The sequence below is a fragment of the Caenorhabditis remanei genome, chromosome V (genome assembly GCF_010183535.1).
Source record: "Caenorhabditis remanei strain PX506 chromosome V, whole genome shotgun sequence".
Classification (NCBI taxonomy): Eukaryota; Metazoa; Nematoda; class Chromadorea; order Rhabditida; family Rhabditidae; genus Caenorhabditis; species Caenorhabditis remanei.
This window is the reverse complement of record NC_071332.1, coordinates 4,795,654-4,817,178: the sequence shown is the minus strand read 5'-3', so window position 1 is coordinate 4,817,178 and position 21,525 is coordinate 4,795,654. Positions and strand designations below refer to the sequence as shown.

Here is a 21,525-nt window from a genome sequence, read left to right as displayed (position 1 = left end):
GGGGAGTGGTATTTAGGGGTGATCTCAACAGTGATAGACGCTATAAGATAGCGGAAATTGGGGGTAAAATGATTCAAGTACTCATCAATATTTGCACAGAGTATATACGTTTCAACAGTAAGAGAAACGGATAGACGATGTGATGATATCAGAATAATTGAGTCGATGTACTTATACTTTGATTAAATCAGTGGGGGTAAATGAACAGAGAAAGAGAAACGAGACCTCAATATAGAAACAGCGGGAACAGGAGGGGTTTGGAATAAAAATAAATAAATACAGCAATCGGTTTTAGAATAAAAAGATAGGCTTGAGAACTTTGCGATATAAAATAGGTAGTACAACAGTTTCAATTCACAGAACGAAAACATAGAACAGAAAACGAAAATGCAATGTTCGGAGTCTAGGCGTTCTATGGGTGACTTATGATGTCGGGGAGGTTGGCATGATGAACGAAATGAAGAGGGGAATGAGATAGTTGAAAATGACCAGTACATAATAGGGAAACCTATGAAATTTAGGCTTCAACCTCTTCGCCTCCGACCATCTCCTCATCCTCGCCCTCTTCATCCTCATCCTCGGCTTCAACTCCGCCACGAGGAGGCTTTGGTCCAGTTCTGGCCTTCTTCTTTGGAGAAACCTCGTCCTCATCGCTCTTATCGTCGTACTCGATTTCGTCCTCGTTTGACTCGTCGGAGTAATCCTGCAAATAAGTTAAATAGTCTAAATAGACTTTTCTTTATGATTACCTTAGTCTTTCTCTTGTTGGCAGCAGCGCGAGTTGGTCTGGATGATGATGCTGGACGTCCTCTTGGGGCAGCAGCCGCCTTTCCACGTCCACCCTTCTTCTTCTTTCCAAAGTCGACATCATCGTCATCAGATGGAGCACCATCCGAATCGGACACATATTTCGTGATCTTCCCGCGTGGTCCTCTGCGTCCCTTGAACAACTTTCCTGGAATCTCGTCGTCTACCTCAGCGAGAACTGTGCTGGTATCAGAGTTAGCATAGTCGACTCTGCTCGATGTGGATCGACGTGGTCGGCTAGCAGCAATCGATTCCGGATTCGGAGCAGCCTTTGTTTTTGGAGTTCTCTTTTTCTCAGAAGCGACAGCAGCTTTAGCAACGGAATTTGGATTTGGTGGTCTTCCGCGTCCTCTGCGTGCCGTCGTTGGAGTAGCCGCAACTGCCGAAGTCTCTGCTTCGCCGTCTTCTGCAACAGACTCATCAACAGCTTCGGTTTCAGTCTTTGAAGCCTCGGTCTCCTTCTTCTCTTCAGTCTCAGCAGCAGCTTCTTTTTTCTCTGCAGTAGATGTTTCCTTCTTTTCTGCTTCGACAACTGGAGCTTCTTCCTTTTTGGCTTCTGGCTCAGGTGCGACGGCTTCGGTTTTAGTCTCTACTGGAGCTGTTTCCTCCTTCTTCTCTTCAGCGGCAACAGCTTCTTCTGGCTTTTTTTCTTCGACAACAGCAGCGGCAGCTTCTGGAACATCGGTCTTCTTCTCCTCGACGACAGGTGGAACTTCCTCCTTTGTCTGGAATTTTCGCAATTAAAACGAGTTTCGCTGAGCAAATAATAATTGTTAGCAAGGTAAATAACTCACCATTGTTACTTTCTTTTTTCACGCAAAGCGGCGAATTATATATCTAGCTGGGAGCTCAAGTAAGTAATCTAACTATGTAGCTATCGAGTTTTAATATAGAAACCTAGGTTTTGCTTGCCTCTCCCTTTGTTGCTATGCCAACGCGAGTACTTCCGTCACATAAACAAATCTCGCTTCATTTCCTTTTGCAACCCGGCAAAATTAATCTCAACATGCCAGTATCTAGCTAATCAAAGAAAACGCGTATAACAGCACGTAGAAAATTGAAAAGGGACCAACCTCAGCTTCAGTAACAACAGCGGCGGTCTTTTCTTGCTCAACTGGAGCCTTCTCAACTTGAGCAGCACTGGTTGCTTCTGGAGCGTCGGCTTTCTTTTCAGGTTCCTCTACCTTCGTTTCTTCAGTGGAAGCCTGAAATTGTTTGAATATATAGGACATTCTAGTTTGGCATCAAAAATACTAACCTCTGTCTTGGTGGCATCCCCATTCTGATGATTTGAGCTTCCGTTGGACTCTGTCGCAATGGTTGACTCCTTAGTTTCTGAAATGTAGAGAGTAAAATCAGGAAACGTAATTTTTACAAACCTGGAGCGGCGTCTCCTGCAGCCTTGATGGTTTCGGTGTCCTTGACGGGCACTTCGGATATAGATGCAGTTTCGTCCGACATGGCTGCAAATTCATATTTTTTCGTTTAAAATTCTGAGGAAAACGGAATAAAAACGAATCGACAAGCAAAAATCTAAGAAAAGTTAAAACCGAAGATTGTGATGGTAAACAATGATGGAAACGAGCAAAACATGCATTCCTATTGCGAGAGTAACGATTTTTCGACGAAAAAATGTGTGAAGACACCTAAATTTCAACATTTGGCGCCGCGCATCGACCTGAAAAAAGTTTAGAACAAAAATTAGGCTATCAATGTCTTTCACAAGTTTTTCGTCGGAATTCGTCCAGTTTTTGCTTCTAATTTAATTATTTCTCCATTGATTTACGTTTTTCGAATTGTCAAGTAATCATTTTCAGGTAAAATCGCAATTATTTCTTAATTCCTGATTTGTTAAATTAGCACGAAAGTTTAAAAATTCGAAATTTATTTTGGCGGGAGGTGCGACAATGACGACCGCTACGCGAGGGGGCGCGTCGCGGCCTGCGCGGCGACTCACCTCAGCACGGGCGGCGATACACAGCCCTCCCGGTTTGTGGTCTCTTTTTCTTTTTCTCGTCTCGCTTCTCTAGTTTTCGCTATTTTAGAGAATCAAAAAGCGTTCAATTGATGCAAAATAATCTGAAAACAATCACGTGATCGTCGATTTATCGATTTTTCTCAATATTTTGTCATTTTTCGTTCGGAACATCACATTTCCAACTCTTACTTCTTCAGAGATGGCACCACTGTTCCCTGATTTCCGCAAGATCCGGAAAAGGATGAAGCGATCGCTGAACTATGGGACGAAACAACCTGCTACACTCAATTATCCACTTTCTCGTGAGTTTGAATAGGGTGAACATGATAAATATCGGCTGTGTTAAAGTAAAAAATCGTTTTTCATCCCAAACATGTTGTTTTTCTCTAGTAAATGCCTTGAATATCGGGTAATCGGATAAAATGCAATATTCCGAAAGAAAATTTGCTAAAAATGATTTTTTACTTATTAAAACTCGACTTTCTCGTTCAAAAAATATAACCTTCCTGTTTTTCAGAATTAATCGTTGACTACTTTGACAAGAAATGCACATTCGACTATCTGGAACCCAACACATCTTCTATGATCTCCAAATGTGGGTTCGCCGATCCCTGCACTCTCGTCGTCGCACTTGTCTATTTGGATCGTTTGAGAGACCAAAATAAGGAATATTTCGAAGCCACCGATCCCGTCTCCCTCTATGTACCAGCTCTTGTCCTCGCCTCCAAATATATGCATGATACCGACACCTATGATCGAGTCTCGAACACAGAATGGGCGGAATCGCTGAAAATGGATCCGAATGAATTGAATAAGCAAGAATGGGAATTGGTTGAGAAATTGGTTAGTTTTTACATTCTTTTAGAAAAGTTGTATTGTTTTTCGTTCCATTGCAATTTTTCCATTTCAGGACTGGAATGTAGCCGTTAAAAACGACGAATTCGAGAAGTATTTGGAAAAGATGGAAAAATGGGTTGCCGGCGATTTTATGGAAAAGAATGACTTCGCCACGTACAACGAGTTATTGCAATTGGTTAGTTTTATATTTTTCTCGGGTGTCTTGTATGGATTTTATAATTTTCAGAGTTCAATGATCCCAATCCTCGACATTGTCAAACAACTCATCGAATTCATCAGCTCGACCTCCCTTATCTACTGTCTCACGCTTGCTCTGATGTCGACCACCCTCTCCACTGTCTCGGAGCCATCGACTTCGACCGATGTCAACGTCACTGCCAAGGACAACAATCAGACCTTTTCGCCAGTCTTCCTGTCGCCACGAACCCGATCCGATGACGCAATCGATGAGTTCGCATTTGAATTCAACCGTGAGACGAAGTGGATGAACTACGAAGAAGACGCCGAGTACGAAAAGGAGAACGGAACGGAGACGGGAATCTGCCCCTTCGAATCCGCACGTCGAGCTATCGATAGATTCCGACTCGCCCTTTCACCATATCTTTCTTGCTATCGTCAGAATTTTGATATTTTTATAAAATAATCATCCCTAGACTCTCTTTTTATGTAAAAAGTATGTGCCTTGACAATTGTGAGTAATAAGTTTCCCAGTTCAATTTTAATTTCATGTTATGCAGGTTTTTATAATGTTTTCTTTGTTTTTGTTTTCGTCCCGTTACTCAAAATTCTCATCAAGTCCCATCCAAATAAACCCGCTTCTCATTTATATCCTGACACCATTTCCCCAACTTTTCTCACCCAGTCACGACACACACATACATGTGTGTGACCGAGTATTAGATGACTGTTATCGGTAACATTTTGTTAGTGTTAGTCTCTTCACTCTCTGCTAATTTGATTAGGAGATGATGATGATAACCAGCGAGGAGAGTGGTGACACACAAGCACTGGAAGAGCAGCAATTTTCGCTCGTGAAGTATCGATTTTGACCCTGTGGCGCTGTCATTTTTCGCGTTCTTCACTTTTTATTGCTATAATTCGTACTGTTTTATGGACTCGCTTCCAATTTTTTCTTCAGAAAATCTGATATTCTGAAAATAGGATAGAAGAATTTCGTTTGCTGAATATTGCGCTAACAGCAGATTTATCACAGCCCTCCACGCCCTATTTTACGTGGTGCGCATAGCCTAAGCGATAACAAGTTTTGCAGTCACTCCTACCATCGCGGGTTCGAGTCTCCCCCAAGCAAAAATTTTTGTTTTCTTTTAAATATTTTTTTTTGTTGCTAATACTGAAATACGATAATGCTTCCGATGCAAAGGAGAGGGCAGAGAAAAAGTTAAGAACCAGAATTGAGTTATTTTATCAGTTGTTTTATTTTAGTTTCGACATTTAATCATTTTTGGGCGTATTATTCAATTTGAAAAATTTCTTCTGATTTTGATGTTTCATTGAATCTTTGAGAGTTTTTAGTTTGAAAAAAATTGTTGGGTCGACAGGAGGCGAACCAGAAAGAAAGTTACAAAATTGAATAGCTTTCTGTAAACATTAGTCAACTTTTAGAGTTTGTCACGAGCACAAAATTAATTTTCTTTGTCCATATTTACATACGTTGTGTAGATCAAAACGAGCTCTTCATTTTTCTAGTTGGAAGTTTTTTGATAGCTCTTTATACTTTTGAGATATGAGGCTTCAAAGATAAGTAACAACACTGGACGCGCAGAGAAACGAGAGTGTCTGCCTTCTCTGCGTCTCTCTTCGCGGATTCCAACTTTGAAGGCGTATATCTCGAAAACGTGAATAGCTATCATAAAACTAAAACCTATAAAAATATAGCTCAATCCTAAATCTTCATTTTTGTAGTTGACAACTTTTTGATAGCTTGTCACGCTTTTGAGTTATACGCCTCTAAAGATAAGCAACTAAAATGGGGAGACGCAGAGAAACGAGAGTGTCTGCTTTCTCTGTGTCTCTCTTTGCGACTACCAACTTTGAAGGAGCATATCTCGAAAACGTGAAAAGCTATCAAAAAGTTGTCAACTACAAATATATTGAGCTTGACTAGATCTACACAACAAATATAAGTTTGAAACTAGTTGGACTTTTCCTGACCATGTTAATTGCATTTGAAACCAGTCGATTTCAAATTCAATTAGTTAAAGTTACATTGCTTATGTAGATCAAAACGAGCTCGTCATTTTTGAAGTTGGAAACTTTTTGATAGCTCTTCACGCTTTTGAGATATGAGGCTTCAAAGATCAGGGAAAACCCTAGAGGCGCAGAGAAACGAGACTGTCTGCTTTCTCTGCGACTCTCTTTATAGCTCCCAACTTTGATAGCGGATATCTCGAAAACGGGAAGAGCTATCGAAAAGTTGTCAACTACAAAAGTATAGAGCTTGGCTAGATCTACAAGTTCGATACAAATTTGAAATCGTCACCTATCACCTGGCTTCAGGAATCCCGCTCAAAAGTAATCTACGAAACTCTCTACTTTCAAGATTTCAATAGAGCGCGATTTCCAATTTTTTTCCTAATTTTCCTAATCTTGAGGTCGCGGCGCGACGGATGCGTCGAATCGATGTGGTTTCTTCGAATCGGGCGACTTCTTCTCCTCCTCTCCTATCTCTACATTGTTTTATGCGACCAATTTTGTGGTGAGTTATTGATGTTTAAGGAAAAGAGAGATGTGCTTCATAAACGAACTGATAACTCTCTCGAAAGTTTACAAATCGTTAAAAAGGGTGTCTTCTGATATCGAGAATGTAGTTCGATGCTTGATAATGTTACAGTAGTCAAAAGGAGCTACCGTAATCCATATATTTTCAGCAACCGATGGAAATGACACCCCAGTCATCACAGATCCTATGTATATGTGTAATTATGATAATTTTTCAAGAACATTGGACCCTCCCTACAATAATGGGAGCTCTTCGGTAAGTTGAGATTGATAGTCACGTTTGGAAGTTAGCATACGATTTTAACAAGTAAAATTTATAATTAATGTGTAGATAAAGTCATGGGCTTGATTTTTGTACTGAAAAGATTTTAGATAGCTATTTCAAATTTTGAGATATAACGCTTCGAAAGTAGTGAAAAAAGGTTGGACTTTCAAAGCGTTAACATTCTTCAATAAACGATTCAAGTGTTGTATTTATATGTATATTGTAGATTAAAACTTTCTATACATTTTTATAGTTGACAGTTTTTTGATAGCTGTTCACGCTTTTGAGTTATGCGCCTCTAAAGATATGCAACGAAAATGGGGAGACGCAGAGAAACGAGAGTGTCTGCTTTCTCTGCGTCTCTCTTTGCGACTACCAACTTTAAAGAGGCATATCTTGAAAACGTGAAGAGCTATCAAAAAACTGTCAACTACAAAAATATAGAGCTATTTTTGATCTACAAAACCCATAGTATTTGAAAAATGTTAGAGCCCTAACAATTTCACAACAAGCTTTTCAACATCGTCAACTAAAACAGGGATTTTCAGATAAACCTATGCGACGTGGTCTTCCTTCTCGATCTGGATAAAACTTTTACTTCGGAAGAAAACTATACACAAGTCCAAGCGTTTATCAGTGACGCAACTGAGACTTGCATGAATAGAGGTGTTGGTTATGCGGTGTTTGCTTATCCAATGTTTAATGAGGTGAGTGTATTTTACAGGTTGTGTAGATCAAATCAAGCTCTACATTTTTGTAGTTGAGAGTTTTTGATAGCTCTGCAGGTTTTCGAGATATAAGCGTTCGAAGTTGGTAGCAACAAGGAGAGACGCAGAGAAGACAGACACCTTCGTTTCTCTGCGTCTCCCTCTCGTCATCTCGTCATCTTTAGAGACTCATCTTTCAAGGCGTATATCTCAGAAGCGTGAAGAGCTATCAAAAACTGTCAACTACAAAAATGAAGAGCTAGTTTTGATCTACACGATTCTAAAAGAATCTAAGAACTAGCTGTATTTCTGAGTTAGTTATGTCTGGTCAAACGCTCTCAATCTTCAAAAACTTTTAAACTTTCAGTCAGTCCCCGAAGCGGTATGTTGCAACGCTGATCAATGTAAAACACAGTTTGGATACATGGATTATAAGAGTTACGTTGGGAATTACAGTGATATGGACCCGGTTCAACCGGTCACTTCTCAATTCAACTTTTCGTATGTGCTTATTGACGATGTGAGTTTTCAAGAAACATTTCAGAAATTGGATGACTGTGAAGCTGAAATCTGAAAACAGATTCCGAATCCTCCCAGCTATACCTTCAACACACACTAAATTTCCAGCTAAAAAAAGTTGGTTCCACAAAGAAGGCGTGTCTCTACAATAACTACGTTCTCATCACAAATCGTATCTTCAACATGACAAATCAGACGGATGTCGTCGAAGAGTTGAGCAAGATTATGGGTGTTGGATGTATCACGTTCACAGTTGTAGTCGTAGGGAATCCAGATATTACGACGGAAATGATCTACCAACAATACAACGCCCAATACAGTTATGTGGTACCCAATTTCAACTGCTTGGATATGTTGAAAGTGAGTTTCGAAAACATTTGAAGTTTGACTGATTTTAAGGGAGTTAGGATGAGTTACAGCGTTTTGAAACTTAGTGCACTTTGTAGATCATGTCAAGAGCTGTATTTTTGTAGTTTACACTTTTTTGATAGCCGTTTTACCTGCCGAGTTACATGTCTTTAAAGATGGGAGATGGGAGTGGGGGAGACGCAGAGAAACGAGAGTGTCTGTCTTCTCTGCGCGCCCTCTCTTTCTTTTTCTATCTAATCGGTAACTTTGAAGATGCATATCTCGAAAACGGGAAGAGCTATCAAAAAGTTGTTAACTACAAAAATATAGAGCTTGACTAGACCTACACGCTGAATACAAGTTTGAAACCGTCGCATATTACCTGGCTCCAGGAATCCCGCTCAAAAGTCAAATGTTTTTCATCCGAAACTCTCCACTTTCAGGTTGTATTTCAGATTTCAATAGAGCGCGATCGCCAATTTTTTAATACATCATGCTCTATTCTACATTTTTTGACAGTTTTCCAATAGCTCTTCATGTTTTCGAGATATACGCCTTAAGAGTCGGAAATCACAAAAAGAGACGCAGAGAAGGCAGGCAGTCTCGTTTCTCTTCGTCTCTCTTTTCAGTTTGTTATATTTAAAGACGCATATCTCAAAAGCGTGAAGAGTTTTTAAAAAATAGTCAACTAAAAAAATGTAGAGCGAGTTTTGATCTTTACAATGAAATTAAATTTGAAACAGTGAGACATCACGGAGTTTAAATAAGAAGCTTCAAAGTCAGATGATATTAGAAGCTTAGTATCTCAAAATCGTGGAGACCTTGCAAACCACAGTAATAATGATATTCCAGAACTGCATAAAACCTTGTGGGTCAGAAGGCTCTGCAAAATGCAACAATGACACTATCCAAGCGTGTGCCACGCCCACAACTCTCGAACCGACGACTACAGTACTCACGACTCCCACACCAACACCTTCAATGGATCCAGATTTTATGGATGATTGGCAGATAACTTATCTATTTGCAATCACTAATCGAACGACTCAGGATCAGTTTAATCGATTGGTCAAATACATTTCGGATCCGTTAGATGATTGTGCTGGGAAGGCGATGATTTATAGGTTTTTGGCAAGGAATAATTCGAATTCCGGATGGATTACAGATGTGTCGAAGGCGGCGTCTTATTTGCAAGCTTTGAAATATGATGAAGTTCTTATTGGTTCAGGTAACAATTCTATAGGGTAGAAAGTCGGACCATTTTTTGAGAACTAGTCATGAACTTTTTGGTATTAAGTTTGTATTGAGCGTGTTGATCAAATCTAGGTCTTTATTTTTGTAGTTGAAAACTTTTTGATGACTATTCGTATTTTTGAGATATGCGTCTTCAAACATTTGAATAGAGAAGAGGGGAGGGAGAGGGCACAGAGAAGCGAGAGCGTCTGCTTTCTCTGCGTCTCCTCCCCTGCCGCTGCGTGGACCTAGTTTTGAAGGTGCATATCTCAGTAGGGTGAATAGCTATCAAAAAACTTCCAACTACAAAAATGAAGCCCTCCTTTTGATCTACAAAATGAATGAAGTTTTGAAACATTTGAATGCGATCTAAAAATGTCACAAGCTCTAGAAGTTTTGATATTTTTGCTAAAACTTTCGTCTACAAACTTTCATCGGTTGTATCTCAAAAGCTAGAAAAGCTACCAAAAAGTTGTCAACTACAAAATTGTAGATTAAGATTAGAATTCTATGAAAAATGTAAAATTAAAGAAATAAACTTATTTCTGGTTTAGTTACACTTTGCCGATTTTGAAACTGCATTATCCAGCATAAAAGATTGAGATAACTTTTGAAATTTGATCAATCTTGTAGATCAAAATTAGCCCTCCATTTTTGTAGTTGACAACTTTTTGATAGCTCTCCTCCTTTTTGTTTGCAGAGACGCAGAGAGACGCAGAGAAATGAGGGTGTCTGTCTTCTCTGCGTCTCTCTTTGTGGCTGCAAACTTCAAACGCTCATATCCCAAAAGCGTGACAAGCTATCAAAAAATTGTCAACTAGAAAAATGTAGATCGAAAATAGCTCTATATTTTTGTAGTTGACACCTTTTTAATAGCTCTTTGCGTTTTTAAGATATGGGCCTTAAAAGATGAGTAACAGAAAGAAGAGATGCAGAGAAACGAGAGTATCTGTCTTCTCTGCGTCTCTCTTTGTGGATTCCAACTTTAAACGTTCATATCTCAAAAGCGTGTGGAGCTATCAAAAAGTTGTCAACTGTAAAAATATAGAGCTATTTGTGATCTACACAACCAATATAAATATGACTCTTCCAGACAACCGAACCCTCCTTCCCGGCAACGATAATGTCACATTTGACCTCGTTTACGAAGCAGTTTCTGCGTCTCCAACGTATAATGAAGACAACATGCATATCCCAAAAGTCGTTCTTCTCACTGATTTTGTCTCGGACTTATTCGTCTCTCAGTACAACACATCGCTCCTCCCACTTCTGGAAGTCTATGATTTCAGCATCATTGCATTTACGGAAGTAAGACAGAGCGCACTTGCATGTCTGTGAAATCTCAAATATTTCAGGAAGCTTACGATGGATACAAATCAAAACTAGCCATCAAGTCGTTGCAAATCACAAATGACGAGAATTACGGCGACACGAAAGAGCTGAAATTGTGTCAGAAGACGGGGTCAAATGTCACTACAATCATGTTTATTATCATTGGAACATGCTCTGGAGCCATGTTGATTTTGATTCTCTTGACTGTTCTCTACAGACAGAAATATATGTGGATGAGGAAATTGAAGAAGTTCAAGACATCGCATGTAGTGGATCCAGATGATAATGAGATGTGAGTGGGGGAGGTTGCAACAGTTTTGAAATGTATATTTTTGGATAGATCAACTCTTGATCTACATTTTGGTAGTTGGCAATTTTTTTATATCTCTTTACGCTTTTGAGATATGCGCTTTTAAAGTTGGATGTCACAAAGAGAGACGCAGAGAAGACAGACACTCTCGTTTCTCTGCGTCTCTAACGTGAAGACCTATCAAAAAGTTGTTTAGTGTTTTTTATAGATCACATTCTATTCTCCATTTTTGTAGTTGGGAACTTTTTGATAGCTCTTCCCGTTTTCGAGATATACCCCTTTAAAGTTGGTAGTCACAAAGAGAGACGCAGAGAAGACAGACACTCTCGCTTCTCTGCGTCTCTCCCTTCCGTTTGTTATCTTTAAAGACGCATATCTCGAAAACGGGAAGAGCTATCGAAAAATTGTCAACTACAAAACCATAGAACTAGTTTTGATCTATCAGAAACATTAAATAACTATTTGGTAGCTCTTCACGTTTTCGAGATATGTGCCTTTAAAGTTTGATGTCACCCAGGGTGAGAGAGCAAGAGAGGCGCAGAGAAGTTAGAGTATCTGACATCTTTGCGTCTCTTTCTCGTTTTATGTAATATTATAAATCTGAACGAATAACATAAAATTCAAAACTTTAGACAAAGCCATTTATCAATATTAATTGAAACTTATGGGCAACTTTTGAATTACTGTATCTCGGCGTGTGTTTGTACGAGAGTGCCTGCTTTCTCTGCGTCTCTCTTTGTGGCATCCAACTTTAAAGGAGGATATCTCCAGTACTAGAAGAGATATCAAAAAATTGTCAACTGCAAAAATATAGAGCTATTTTTGATCTACAAGATCAACCATTTTCCAGCTTCGACTACTGGGAGCTCTCGTGGGAAAAACTAGTAGTCAAAAACGAGAAACTTGGACACGGAGCGTATGGACACGTATTCAAAGGAAAAATCATCGGAGTCCCACCAGCAATCGATAAGTACAACAGAGCAGAGGCACTTGACTTTGCAGACTGTGATTGTGCTGTGAAAATGCTTCCGAAATATGCGACAGATTCGGCGAAAAGTGAATTCAGACATGAGATTGAGTTGATGAAGAATCTGGGATTCAACGAACATCTTGTGAATATGTTGGGATGTATTACGGTATCAGCAAAGTCTTGTTTGGTGTTGGAGTACTGTTGTAACAGAGATTTGTTGAGATATGTGAAGAATAAGAAGTGCGATTTGGAAATTGTGAGTTTGATGGAGAGAGTTAACGATGACAACTTAAAAATCGTGTCACGGCTTCATCCGTTGACATACAATGATAATTTTTTGTGAAGTATGTAGATCAAGTCTAGAGCTACATTTTTTCAGTTGACAACTTTTTGAAAGCCCTTCACACTTTCGAGATATGCACCTTTCAAAGTAGGAAGCCACAAAGAGAGACGCAGAGAAAGCAGACACTCTCGCTTCTCTGCGTCTCTCCTTTCAGGTACCAATCTTAGAAGGCGCATATCTCAAAAGTGTGAAGAGCTATCAAAAAGTTTTCAACTACAAAAATGTAGAGCTTAAGTAGATTTATACGATAATATAAAAATCTAAAAGCTAGCTACAATCTTGAGTGAGTTACTCATGTTATAACTCTCTTTAGTCCCCAAGTGAAAAATTGAGCTCTGTTTTCACTCTTTGCAATTAGTGCAAACTCAAAATAACTGGACAACATGGGACACTGTAACGGGGACTCAATTTTCACCATTCAAGTGAAATTTTGCAGGCTTTCAGAATGTGCTACTATGTTCCCCCGAATACCTGACTAATTCTTATCGTATACTGTTTCTCTGCGTCTCTCCATTTTCGCTGCTTATCTTTAGAGGCGCATAACTCAAAAGTGTGAAGGGTTATCAAAAAGTTATCAACTACAAAAATACAGAGCTTGACTTGATCTATACAAAGAATATACTTTTGTGGCAGTGGGGCAAAAAGTTTCATAGTAGCACCCTTCCAAAGATAGTCCCCTCAACCCAGTTCTTATTTCCTAATTTCCAGTCCCGAAGCGTCGACGACACTATCGACAGTCACAAAGAATTCCTGAATTTCGCGTGGCAAATCACTCAAGGAATGCGATTTCTCGTCGACAAAAAGATCATCCATCGAGATTTGGCCGCCCGTAACGTATTAATCACAGAGCAGTGCGGTATGAAATCCGCGAAAGTCAGTGATTTCGGACTGGCGATTTCCAGTGAGCCTAACGAGGAGGTGACAGGTTCGGATCGTCTCCCAATCAAATGGTTAGCCTTGGAATCTCTCGAAAAAGCAGAATTCTCGCATAAAAGTGATGTCTGGTCGTTTGGAATCGTGATTTTCGAGATGTATTCTCTCGGGGAAGTACCGTTTGCGGATATCGAACCGACTGAGTTGATAGGCCATCTGAAGAGTGGAGCACGTCCGAAAACTCCTCTACTCGCAACCGATAAAATCGAGGAGATAATGACAGTGTGTTGGGAGGAGAAACCAATGAAACGGCCGGAATTCGATGAGTTATCCGCAATGTTGGCCACTCAACTCGAGCAGACAACCGAGGGTTATGGATATTTGGAGTTGGTTCGAACCAAGGATTATAGAGTTATTGCGGAGGTGAAGAAGGAAGAAGAGGCGAAGAAAGAAACAGATGAACCCATTTGTATTGATGATCATCCACCGTACGTCACGAGAAATCGATCGGTGACGTGGAGGAGTAAGGCGAATGGGGAGGCAAAGTTGGGAAGGGAATACAGTTTGACGACTCATGTCTGTGAAGGTATGTCGGTTTATTTGGACAATTCTCAAAAAATTGTAAACTTTGAGCTATGTTCCTAAGGCCCGGTGACATGTTACCATCTTGAATTCACATTGGTTGTGTAGATCAAAACTAGCTCTACATTTTTGTAGTTGACAACTTTTTGATAGCTGTTCACGCTTTTGAGATATCCGCCTTTAAAGACGAGTGGTTTGAAGCAAGAAGAAGGAGAGACGCAGAGAAAACAGTCACCCTCGTTTCTCTGCGTCTCTCTCCCTCTTCCAGTTCAAGCCACCAACTTTGAAACGTTATATCTCAAAACCCTGCAGAAATATAAAAAAGTGCTCAACTACAAAAACATAGATCTTGAACTGCTCTACACACTCCACTAAAAATTGAGGCTCACAGAGTTGCCTGTAAGGTTGAGTAGCTGAAGAGAGAGACGCAGAGAAATGAGGGTGTCTGCCTTCTCTGCGTATCTCTTTGTGGCTTCCAACTTTAAAGGAGTATATCTCGAAAACGGGAAGAGCTATCAAAAAACTGTAAACTAAAAAATGTAGAACTAGACTGGATCTATAATGAAAACATAAATTTGGAAAGATTAGACAATTCGGAAAATCGTCATGTAGTTTTAGAATTGACCGCTTTCCAGTTTCTGGCAAAACAATTGTCAGGGCGCATATCTCAAAAGACGATTATCTGATTCTTTTGAATTTATTTTCATTGAAATTGAAAAATGCAAAAAAGCAAAAATCTTGTCCGAGAGGACTACACGACCGCGCGGAAAAACATCTTCCACCTAGTTAGGATAACGGAATTCGTAGCGTTTAGAGCGATTTTCAGCATATGTGTCAATGATGAAAGTTTCTTAGAACTTTCTGAAGTATCTGAATCTGTAATTAGAAAAATATGATTTCAGTGTTTTCAATGATTTTGAAAAAATCGAAACTTAGAAACTCATAGCAGTGCAACGGTTGGCACAGTGCCAAAAAATACTTGGTTGAGCGCCAAATTCAAATTTAACGTTTATCTGTCGTGTCTTTCAATATAAACCGCGACGCGCACGCAACGCGGGGAAAAATTAAACTTTTTTCGTTGCCTCGCCCGCCTGTAGAAACTACGTAATTCTGACACTATTATCAGCACGACACGCTTCTTACAACCGCGCTCCACCGAAACCGACGAAAATTGTGTGCGAAATTGAGAGACGCAGAGAAAACGAGACATTTTTCAATGGGGATTTCGGTGGAGCACAGTTGTAAGAACTGTGCCGAGCTATTATCTTTTCAGACGAAACAACGGTTCCCGTGCCGAATGGAACACCCAAACTACCGCCTCCTGTCAACTCCAATACACCAGAACCCCATGAAAAGGATAAAAAAGAAAAGAAGAAATCGTATTTGAATCTTCCAAATATCCTTCCCTCATTCAATTCCATCAATCCATTCTCCAAAGATAACGAATTCAAAAAGACGTTCAAAAAGAAGAAATTCTATTCGAGACGTGGCTCCGTTCCCTACTAAAACACCACAATTACAAATCTCAATATGCAACAATTTCGATTTCTCATAACATATTACCGGTGATTATAATTGTACATATATTTCTCTTCTAATAAACTTCTCTTTTTTCTATTTTCCGATTTCAGAGTAAAATTTGGATAATTTATATTCTGAAAAGATCGGAGCAATTGTCATACATGAAATGGGGGTACATTGGCAGCGGAAATAACATGAGAAAAAGTTTCAGCAAAAATCAAAAGAATCACTAGTAAAAGAATCATAAAATCACAGAAGCAGAAACCAAAGAAAGAAAACACAATAAATACAATAAATTGATGGCTGGGGGACTAGAAAATGCAAAACTTCGGCCAGCAAAGGAGGTGGCCTAACTTTTCCTTTTTCTAGGCCATCGTTTACACTTAAAAATCAAAATTTTGAATAATTTGAACCGTAGAGATGTAGTGAATTGCACATGTAGCTAGAGAGAGAATAGAGAAAACAGAGAATTGAGCATTTAATTATTTTCAGCACCAAACATTGTAAGCCTGATTCGAGGTTGTTGGACGACCGGTGTTGTCTGGAAATTGAGATTTTAAATTCAAAAATGCAAAATTCAGCGATTTTTGAGCGGGAAATCACTTTGAGATCGAAAAAATCATTTTTTAAACTGATTTTTGGATATTTCAAACTTAAAAAACCCCTATTTTGCATGCTTTTAATATAGTGATTTTCGATTATGAAAAAAATTAAAAATTCAAATTTCCTGACAAGAAACAACATTTTTTTAGTAGTTTTTGACCCGGGAAATCACTTTTTAGATCGAAAAATCTTGTTTTTTGTATATTTCAAACTCAGAAAAGCCCTATTTTTATGTTTTTGAAAAAATAAGTACAAAATGATTTATTTTTCTAATTTTTTGATAGGAAAATTGCTAATTTCAAGCTATTTCAGCAATTTTCTGATGAAAAACGCTTTCTACTACTGTCGCCCAGTTGTTGCAAATGCGCTCCATTGAAACTGAAAAAATAGTGTGAGAAAAAACTTTTCGAGGCGATTTCAATATAGCGCAGTTGTAAAACCACAGTTTCACAAACGCGCTCCACCGTTCTCTGCGTCTTTCCTTCAATTTCGGTAGAGCGCATTTGCACTCAAAATTCATCCAAAAAAGTGCGCACTTTAACTTCCTGTGTTCTCGCCATCGTCATCTGATGCGAGTGACGTGTCGATTGGAGCAAAAGTGCACTCTCCACACGTTTCTTCAGCTCCTGATTCCATTCAACCACTTTTTTGAATTCCGCCGGCCACATCAACGCCGCCGAGTTGAGCCTTCCAATGGCCATCTCGTGCAATTTCTTCTCAATTTGTCCAACTTTTCTCCATTCCGAATGACACGTGGCACGCAGGAATCGAACCAACAATTGGACGTAGAGTGAGATAACGTGGATTCGTTTGGATTCTCGAGAATTGATTGCCAACACTTCGATCACTTTCATACATTCTTGAATTACAGACAAATCGGATTCGGTGATCTTCTCGTCCTCGTTGTCCACTTTCAACGTGTATCTCTTGACGACTGGCATCATTTCTTTGCCCAAATACTTCACGAATATCCCTCCAAATCCTTTCCGTTGGAATATCGAACTCAATGATTGTAACGTCTTCATCACGACGCCGACGATCTCACTTTGAAGATGTCGTTTCAACAGAACGATGAGTTTACTGAATGATTCCTGATGGCCGAGGACGACATCGACGGGCGCAGACGTTGTGAAGACAACGGCGGCTAGCATGATGATGCATTTGTCTAGTTGGATACGGTCGTTTTCTGGAATTTGAAATTCTGAAAAAAAGATGAAAAATCGGTTTTTTTTCGAAAAGAAGAGTATTTGGAATATTGCAGATTCTGACACTGAAAATTTTCAAAATTTCAGAATTCGAAAATTTCACTTTTCAGAACTTTCCAGTTTCGAGATTCTCAAATTTCAGATCACACATTTCAAGCTTGAGACATCTAATTTTCAAAATCTCCTGGTTTAGAATTGTCAGTTTCGAAATGTCAGTGATATTTTCAGATTCTTAAAGTTGTCGGATTCGGAATTATTTATTTCGGATTTTTCATGATTTTCAGATCGTCCAGCTTCGAAATAGTTCGGTTCTAAAACTTTCTCTTCTAGAAAAACGCATTTTCCGCATTAAAAATGAGGAAAAATGATGAAAAAATGCCATTTTCAAAGCGAAATAACTAATTTTCCAGACATTTCTTCTTCAAATCGTTATGATATTCAGAATCAGCACATCCGACACTACCGAATGATCGCATGTTTTCCAATTTCGAAGTCCCTAACAAGGGAACCTTTTTCATATCAGGGTTGAGAATTGGCTGAAACTTTGCACATATATACTTTCGACCCTGCTCTATCACATGCCGTTTTCAAAAGCTGCGCAATACGGCTCGTTGGCGAGAAAATTGGGTCTGAAAATTTCTGAAAATCCGGGTATCATTTTTCACGCGTGTCGTCACTTTCTTCATTCCCCTTTTCTCAGTTAGAAATATGAGCATCGGTGGTCCAGTGGTAGTGAGGGGGTGTGGTGGTTGAAAGGGTGTGGGTTCGATTCCCGGCAGCGCTAAAGTTTTTTGCATTTTTGATTTGACTTTTCGAGATTCAATAATTGGGTCTGTTTAGCGTTTTTTCAAGTTTTGACAAGTGTAATACTGATTTTCATGAGAAAATAAAGGGATTGGGACCACGAAAACGAAAATTATTTTTTTGAAGATTTCCACACTTTTTGAGCATCAAGTGATGGTTATTAATTTTTGATGGTGTCTAAATTTTGTTGACTACTTGGAAATTACAATCTTTATTGATAAAATACCACGGAAATTAAAGACAGTCATGATTTTTTATGAGGAAATCCTTGAAACAGAATCGCTCTCCACAGTATAAACATTCCGCACACGAGGACTTGGTGCATCCAGTGGCATTACATTCGGTAGACGCCACATCTCGAGGAAATAGTAGTTCGGCAGGAGTCTTGAAGTTGGGTGGACGCGGTACATCGTAACCTGCTGCGTGCCACGCATACATAACCCAGGCTTTGAGTTTTGGCGAGCAAAGTTGCCTCCAGACAAGAGAGAGCATCTGGAAAACAACGATTTGAAATCATTAAAAAAACTTAACGTACCTTCAAAGTTTCATCCCTGGCCTGCATTCGGTACTCCGGGTTACATATTTGCCCGTAGTTGGTGAGGGTCTTCACAACTTTCTTCAAACCGCCGAATATTCCAACATCACATGGCTGGATATGTCCAGTGCAACCAGCTGGAATCTGGAGCACCTTCAATTTGTTTGATGATGGCGTGACAGAGTCGATGGCCGTCCGATCATTCCAGCTGCTCCAACTGTCCACAATGAGAAGTGCATCTTTTGGCATGGATGGATCAAAAACAACTTTCCGAAAAAATTCTTTCATCAACTCCTTCGTCATTATGTGACTGGTATGGCACGTCACAACAAGGTTGGTTGCTTTGAAATGTCCTTTCTTTGGGAATTTCCCACCCTTCTCTTTCAACGTAACAAACAGCTTGGGATGAAGGGTGCCGTCTGATGCAATCAGAGGGAGAACAGTATATGAATGTGTAGTTGAAGACACGCTCTGAACCACGCAATGGACATGCTTCGATCCTGTGAAGGCAAGAGTTCTTCCTGTGGTCATCTCCAGCTGGAATCCACTTTGATCTGCATTGTAAACACTGGACGGAAGGTATTGAGGAAGAATTTGGTTCGTCCGATTGACGAAGTCCTGCGAATCCTTCTCAATTTGTTGGCTGGTCCTGTGTCGTACGTGTGAAACAAATTTGGTGATTTTCCGGGAAGATACACCAAAGCGTTTTTTCCACCCGAGAAGCCAAGAATCCGATCCAATAAAATTATCAATGATAGCTACTCTCCCACGAAAACCCGGCGTGGCCACTCCTACCGATGGAAAAAATCAAAAACTAAAATAAGCAGACTATTTTTTACAAACAGAGTGCTGAATAAAGTAGTAAACCAAAGCTCTAGAAAGAACACTGATTCTGACATTTCTTAACTCGACCTCCCTTTCTCTTTTTATTGTATTTATTTATTGTACTCTATTTTTAACTGATTAACTTTCACGTATCGAGCATGCGTAAATAAATAATAATAATAATAATAATAATAATTTTGTGTTGTTTTATAATCCCAGCTATCAGGAAACGGAGCATCGCATCATGAAGAATCTTTCCTTGTTCAATTTGCTTCCTAACTTCTTTTTCGAGCTCGACAGAAATGATCTCCAAATTGGCTAGTCTACAAGCTTTGGCAGAACCTAGAAAACAACCAATAGGAACTTGACCATAGCAATTGAAAAAAACTAACCATTCATTTCGTATTCTCGGAGTTTCTGAAGATGGTGTTCTTCTTTGATAAACCGAAACTTGGATTTCATGCATTTCAACGTTGGGCGAATTTTGGATCCATTATTGTGGAATCCTTTTTTCGATCCATAATATGCCACAGCCTCCTCGACTTTGGTCAACTCAACGAGGTCCCCTCTTTCAAACTGTATCATATTAGGCGAACCAGGCACACGAACTACATCTGGATACGTATCCATCTTGTGATACTGTTCGTCTTCAGGAGTCCAGGCTGAAACGGGAATCTAGAAAGTATTCTCGCCAACCAACTCACTAAAATCTTGAGAATCGTCATCGAAATGAGAAATATTTTCTTCTTTAAAAATTTGATAGTCTCCCTTGTTGACTGATTCTCCGAAATCCACAAGATAAGCAGCTATTTCCAATTCTTCGTCGTTTAAAGGAGGACGTTTGGGCAGGCCTTCTTCTTCAGCAAGAATATAGGAGAGGATTCGACGAAAGCTCGGCATCGGAAAACGAATACCAGAGAGCCAAAGAAACAGTAATAGATTGAAAAATATGACAACAAAATCCCTTTTATAGGCAAAATTTCCGCCTTCCCGAACCTTCTCGGAAGCTTCCAACAGTTTCCAACATTTGCCAACCAGTGTTTTTTTCCAACCAAAAAATCAAGAAAATTCCAGAGCTATAAAAATTGAAACAAAAAAATTGAAAAATTGAAAAAAAAATTGAAAATGATTTTCGTTTTCGTGGTCCCAATCCCTTTATTTTCTCATGAAAATCAGTATTACACTTGTCAAAACTTGAAAAAACGCTAAACAGACCCAATTATTGAATCTCGAAAAGTCAAATCAAAAATGCAAAAAACTTTAGCGCTGCCGGGAATCGAACCCACACCCTTTCAACCACCACACCCCCTCACTACCACTGGACCACCGATGCTCATATTTCTAACTGAGAAAAGGGGAATGAAGAAAGTGACGACACGCGTGAAAAATGATACCCGGATTTTCAGAAATTTTCAGACCCAATTTTCTCGCCAACGAGCCGTATTGCGCAGCTTTTGAAAACGGCATGTGATAGAGCAGGGTCGAAAGTATATATGTGCAAAGTTTCAGCCAATTCTCAACCCTGATATGAAAAAGGTTCCCTTGTAAGCTTTCCATGAGAACCGATTTAGAAAAATGTTTTCTTTCAGCTTAAAAGTGGCATTTTCTATCATTTTCAAGCTGAAATAACACATTTTTCAGAATTTTCGACAGAAAAAACTGTTATGATACTCCGAATCTGCACGTCTGAAACTCAGACTTTCAAAATATCGGCTCGGTCGGCCTGGAGCCGAAAAATGTGCACGAATTTGCACAAAATTTTTCGAAATTTTTAAAAATTTTCATAAAAAATAGTCAAAAAACCTATGTAAACTTGTATTTTATCGAAATGTAAAAACATAGTCGAAAAATCGACTTTTTTGCAAAAAAAATCGAAAAAATTTTCAAATTTTTGTACTGAGACCCGGGCCGACCGGTGAAAATTTTCAAATCGGCCCGGCCCGGCCCGTTGCAAGTATGCTGAAACTACCAATTTGAATTGCAAGATTTCCAGACAAAAAGTCATCAGATTCTGAACTTTTTTGCTTCGTGATGATTTCTTAGTTTCAGAATATTCCAGTTCTGAGACATCTTGTTTGTCACTGTTTTGAACTTTTCATATTCTGATAATTCAGGAGTCTAGACTTTCTGAATTCGGACTTTCGGAACACTTTATAACAGTATTTGAA

The 21,525-nt window shown here is 39.3% G+C and overlaps 4 protein-coding genes across 4 annotated transcripts; 3 read left to right on the top strand and 1 right to left on the bottom strand.

Annotated features, from left to right (window-relative positions):
• Positions 1-510: 510 nt before the first annotated feature.
• Positions 511-1,011, top strand: GCK72_017334 (uncharacterized protein; the record flags this gene model as incomplete). The annotated part of the gene is made up of 1 exon (XM_053732032.1): positions 511-1,011. One exon carries the CDS (start codon positions 511-513, stop codon positions 1,009-1,011), a length of 501 nt encoding a protein of 166 aa, XP_053580945.1.
• GCK72_017333 (uncharacterized protein) lies at positions 518-2,268 on the bottom strand (the record flags this gene model as incomplete). The annotated part of the gene is made up of 5 exons (XM_003090956.2): positions 518-703; positions 750-1,532; positions 1,881-2,012; positions 2,066-2,142; positions 2,187-2,268. The coding sequence occupies 5 exons, from the start codon at positions 2,266-2,268 to the stop codon at positions 518-520; spliced, it is 1,260 nt and encodes a 419-aa protein (XP_003091004.2).
• A 716-nt stretch (positions 2,269-2,984) lies between these two features.
• Positions 2,985-4,286, top strand: GCK72_017332 (uncharacterized protein; the record flags this gene model as incomplete). The annotated part of the gene is made up of 4 exons (XM_053732031.1): positions 2,985-3,087; positions 3,303-3,628; positions 3,696-3,818; positions 3,870-4,286. 4 exons carry the CDS (start codon positions 2,985-2,987, stop codon positions 4,284-4,286), a joined length of 969 nt encoding a protein of 322 aa, XP_053580944.1.
• Positions 4,287-6,569: 2,283 nt separating this feature from the next.
• GCK72_017331 (uncharacterized protein) lies at positions 6,570-15,370 on the top strand (the record flags this gene model as incomplete). Its single annotated transcript, XM_053732030.1, has 10 exons — positions 6,570-6,638; positions 7,196-7,354; positions 7,722-7,874; positions 7,982-8,233; positions 9,074-9,449; positions 10,548-10,762; positions 10,810-11,078; positions 11,947-12,322; positions 13,118-13,868; positions 15,138-15,370. 10 exons carry the CDS (start codon positions 6,570-6,572, stop codon positions 15,368-15,370), a joined length of 2,853 nt encoding a protein of 950 aa, XP_053580943.1.
• Between the last annotated feature and the right edge of the window lie 6,155 nt (positions 15,371-21,525).